Source organism: Scylla paramamosain, chromosome 18 (genome assembly GCF_035594125.1).
Source record: "Scylla paramamosain isolate STU-SP2022 chromosome 18, ASM3559412v1, whole genome shotgun sequence".
Classification (NCBI taxonomy): Eukaryota; Metazoa; Arthropoda; class Malacostraca; order Decapoda; family Portunidae; genus Scylla; species Scylla paramamosain.
Genome location: NC_087168.1, coordinates 18,437,150 through 18,442,149, shown reverse-complemented (window position 1 = coordinate 18,442,149; position 5,000 = coordinate 18,437,150). Strand labels below are relative to the sequence as shown.

Below are 5,000 nucleotides of genomic sequence, written 5' to 3'. Positions count from 1 at the left end.
TTTATCTCCCTCTGTACATTTGTCATCTCTCAAATTAAAATGACCTGTATTTTTTTTTTCTTTTCTGTCGGAAGTTTCATCACTGTTACAGTTTTTACCTCCTTCAGGGCTTTGACATCCTTAGTTACAGAACGCCTCATTATGCAACGTCCATTTTTATCCTAGTCTTCCGGAAATGACTGGTGCTTCTGATTAGACATTTTTTTTTTTTTCTCTCTCGAGGAGTTCACTTACGAATAGAATTTTCCGAGAGTGAAATGTTGAAATATGTTTTGTGTTAGATATACTTGTAAATAACACGCTACTTTTAAACTATTTCCAAACACTATTTTTGTTCTTCCGTTGTTAGAATTATTGTTTTATTATTATTCATTTTTCTTTTCTTTTTTTTTTCCATCAGTAATACGTCTTTGTTTACGTATTTCTTTCTCAATATTGGTAATAAATTTCGCTTCATAATTTTTGTTAAGTGGTTTGAATTATTGTTTAAACTTTTTCGTCAACATTGTCTCTTTTCACATAGTTTTCTCATTCTCTTGGTTATAAATTTTAATTCATATATTTTCCTCTCTACTGAAAAGTTAAAACACACTATATCAAAACATTATCATTTCTTTATCCATTGTTAAAATTACTGTTCAAACATATTAATTTATCATACCTCCCTTTTTATTTTTATTTATTTTTTTTATCTCACTCTTCCGTTTATAAATTTTACTTTATATTTTCCCTCATTATTCGAAAGTTATTATATTTTGTTTCTCTTCAGTTAAAGTTATTGTTCAAACATTTTAATTTATAATACCTCCCTTTTTTACTTTTATATTTTTTCTCACTATTAGGACTAAGTTTCATTTCATATTATTTTCTCGTTAATCGAAAGTCATACTTACTACTTCTAGACTTTTTTCTTGTAAAGTTAGAATTACTGTTACATTTTTCCCCCCATTTATAACACTTTCTTTAACATGACTTTCCCTTCCAAAAAGTTTTCTCGACATTTTTTCCATCTCTATTCATTTTTCTCCCCATCAACAATACGACCCTTCGAACGAATACTCTTCCCCCTCAACAACATACAAACGAACCTCTCCATTCCTTCCTCAACACTCGAAACTCCAATATAAAGAGAGAATTTTACGTACGAAACCTCTACCTTTTATATATATGTTTTACTGCACGCGGAGGATGGACAAACTCGGTGGGGCGGCAGCTTGAGGTCCCGTCTCTCACAATGGCTTTTGATATTTCCGCCAAGTTAGTCGAGGCTTGGGGCTTTGGAGGACTTTCAATGCGACTTGTTTGGGAAATTCTCCAGTGACTTATGTTCCGTAATACACCCACTCCAACCACTCCAGGCTCTCCCTCAGTCCACCCACCGACGTCACCGCAAATAGTTTCCACACCACCACCATTACTGCCACTCCACTAAGACTCCCACGCACAGACTCACGCCTACAAGCACACGCACATCATTTTGTATCCTCGTTCATTCACGCTTCTGCTCTTTTACAATCGCCATGTTTCTCCCTTTCACCTTCTCTCTTTCTATTTTTTTTTCTCTCCCTCCTTTGTTATACTTTACTCCCTCCTCTTCTATCTCCTCCCACGTTTTCCATGTTTTGTCCTCGTCCTCTTCCTCCTCCTCCTCCTCCTCCTCCTCCTCCTCCTCCTCCTCCTCCTCCTCCTCCTCCTCCTCCTCCTCCTCCTCACTCTTGCTTATCTCCATCTGTTTTTCTCTCCCTCCTTATTTTCTCTCTCCCTCCTTCTTCCCTTCACTTTACTCATTTCTCCTCTTCCCACGCTTTCCATGTTTTGTTCACTCCTACTCCTCCTCCTCCTCCTCCTCCTCCTCCTCCTCCTCCTCCACTGATTTAAAATTCTTTCTCCTGCACCTCCTCATTCTTTCCTCTCCTTTTCCTTTCTCTTTTTCCTCAACTACTTTTCTCTTCTTTCTTGCTTCTTCTCTTCTCTCCTCCTTTACTCCTTCACAATCTTATTAATTTCTCCTCCTCCTTATTAATTTCCTTTTATCAGTTTCTCTTCATTTTCACCCATTTCTCCTCTTCCTCTGTATCCATTTCATTTGATATTCTTTTTGTCTTCATTTTGACCGGATTCTTCTCTATACCCATTCCTTTATCAGTTTCTCTTCACTATCATTCATTTATCTTTTCCTTTTCCCCATTTCTCTTCGTTTTCACCCATTTCCCTTCTTTCCCTTACCCATTTATCATTTTCTTATTCACCTCTCATAATTTTTCACCAATTTCTTCTCTTTCTCTTACCCATTTCTCTTCATTTTGGCTCGTCTCTTCATTACCTTAACTGTATCTTTTCTTCCTCCCACGCAGGTGAGATGGGCAGAGCAGCAGAGAGTGAAGAGAAGAGTGAAGAGAGATTTTCTTACTCACGACCTGCCGAGAAGCCACGACATTGCCCAACTGAACGACCCGAAGTGGCCCAAAATGTGGTACTTGGTGAGTGTTTTTCGTGTGTGTGTTTGTGTGTGTGTGTTTATCTTCACCTTGTTACTTTCTCTTTTTTTTTTCCATCATCATCACAGGTAAAAACGGGGAATATCTTGTGGTGGGGGGAAAATTGGAATACTTATGCATTTTAATTAAGGGAATATACTACCACCTCCACCACCACCACCACCTGTCCGTACTGCTTACCTTAATTAAACGGGAGCAGGTGAGGAGGTGGTGGTGGTGGTGGTGGTGGTAAGGCATCTTTTTATATAATTTCCGAATGTGTGTGTGTGTGTGTGTGTGTGAGAGAGAGAGAGAGAGAGAGAGAGAGAGAGAGAGAGAGAGAGAGAGAGAGAGAGAGAGAGAGAGAGAGAGAGAGACCAACTGAAAACAAGCAGATATAAATGCAAGGAAAAAAAGGAAGAAAAAGCTAGAAACAATGAAAATGAGAGAGAGAGAGAGAGAGAGAGAGAGAGAGAGAGAGAGAGAGAGAGAGAGAGAGAGAGAGAGAGAGAGAGAGAGAGAGAGAGAGAGAGCAACTGAAAACAAGAAGCAGATATAAATGCAAGGAAAAAAAGAAGGAAGAAATAGCAAGAAACAGTGAAAATGCAAGAGACAAAGACAGAGAGAGAGAGAGAGAGAGAGAGAGAGAGAGAGAGAGAGAGAGAGAGAGAGAGAGAGAGAATATCAATAACACCTAAAAACAAAACAAACAAAAAAATATAAATATCAAGAAAAATAAGAAAGAAAAAAACGAGAAGGAACAATACAATAAAAAGTGTGACAGAACAAGAGAGAGAGAGAGAGAGAGAGAGAGAGAGAGAGAGAGAGAGAGAGAGAGAGAGAGAGAGAGAGATTTTGCATGCTCCAGCTGTCAGTTTCAGACCATTATGCTCTTTTTTATCCCCTCACCTAGTGCTCAGTAACAGTAATATTTGTGTAGCTGTACGTTAGGGTGTGTTATGAGACCCCCCTCCCTCCACATCGATACCAAGCTTGAGTTAAACCCTTTACCTCATTTTACCTTCCTATTTCAGCAGTTTTTTTTTTCTTCTTTTTCTTTTTTTTTACTGTTATTTATTTAGTTATTGTGGTTGTGTTTCTATTGGTATACTTTATTTTGTAGGTTCATTTTTTTCGTTTTTTTTTTCTACTGGTACACCTTTTATTTCATTTCTTGTTATTCTCTCTGCCTTTTTTTTCATTCCTTCTTTGTCTTGTTTTTTTGTTTTGTGTTTCCTCTTTTTTTTTCTTTCCGTCTTTTTTTTTTCCTTCTCTCTTTCTCTCTTTCTCTTTTTCTTTCCTACTGTTGCACCTCATTTTGCTTTCATGTCCTCTTCCATTTTTTTGTTGTTTCTTTCCTGCTGCTGTATTTTCTTTCTCGTTTTCTTTTCTTTTTCTTTCCTTGTTTTCTTTCGTGTTTTCTCTCTACCTGTTTTTTTTTTTTTTTTTCATTTTCTCTAAGTCGCTCTGTGTGGCTGACTCTCTCTCTCTCTCTCTCTCTCTCTCTCTCTCTCTCTCTCTCTCTCTCTCTCTCTCTCTCTCTCTCTCTCTCTCTCTCTCTCTCTCTCTCTCTCTCATCAGTTATTCTGCATTCAAAATTTAAACTTTTTTCCTCTCTTGTCAGCACCACCACAACCACCACCACCACCACCACCTGACCTCGTTCACTTACTTATGCATCACATTCCTTTACACCACCACACGCATCACCACCACCACCACCACCACCACCACCACCACCACCACCACCGAAGCAAAAATTAAAAATATTATATCTATCACGTTTCTTCCTCTCACTCCTCTTTCCTCCTCCTCCTTCCCCTCACTTTCTTCTCCCATTCCTCCTCTTCCCTTCCTTTCTTCCCTCTTCTCTCACTCCCCTTTCCTCCACCTTCTCCTCACTTTTCGTTTCCCTTCTTCCTTTTCCCCTCTTTCCTTCTCTCTCTCTCCACCCACACACACACACACACACACACACACACACACACACACACACACACACACACACACACACACACACAATTTTAGGCTAACAAGCGGAGTGGAATAAAACTTAAATAAAATTGAATAAAATAAACGTGAAACCATCCTTTTTTTTTCTTTTCTTTTTTTTTATGCATATTTATTTGGGAATCCGGAAACCCATCAGCACTTGCCCACCCGGAAAATAGAATTAATGGTCTGATATATTTGTTTTTGTGTTTTTTTTGTTTTTATTTATTTTTTTCTTTCGGTCATCAACGCATATCCTCTCTCTCTCTCTCTCTCTCTCTCTCTCTCTCTCTCTCTCTCTCTCTCTCTCTCTCTCTCTCTCTCTCTCTCTCTCTCTCTCTCTCTCTACGGGGGGAAAAAAGAAGGGAAATTGAAATATATTGGTAAAGATGTATATAGGTTTATTTTACTTGTTTATTTCTCTATTTTATTTTGTTTTATGTATATATTTTATCTTCTTGCATTTGCTTTTTATTACATTTATTTATCTATTCATTTTTAGTCATTTTCATTTGGTTTATTTATTAACTT

The 5,000-nt window shown here is 37.9% G+C and overlaps 1 protein-coding gene across 1 annotated transcript in view; it reads left to right on the top strand.

Moving 5' to 3' along the window:
- Nucleotides 1-5,000, top strand: part of LOC135109234 (furin-like protease 1, isoforms 1/1-X/2) — a 49,403-nt gene that overhangs the window by 9,475 nt on the left and 34,928 nt on the right. The window contains exon 2 of the mRNA XM_064020464.1: nucleotides 2,355-2,480. Within this exon, the coding sequence (XP_063876534.1) occupies nucleotides 2,469-2,480 (12 nt within the window). The 5' untranslated portion in view covers nucleotides 2,355-2,468. The remainder of the gene's footprint in view (nucleotides 1-2,354; nucleotides 2,481-5,000) is intronic.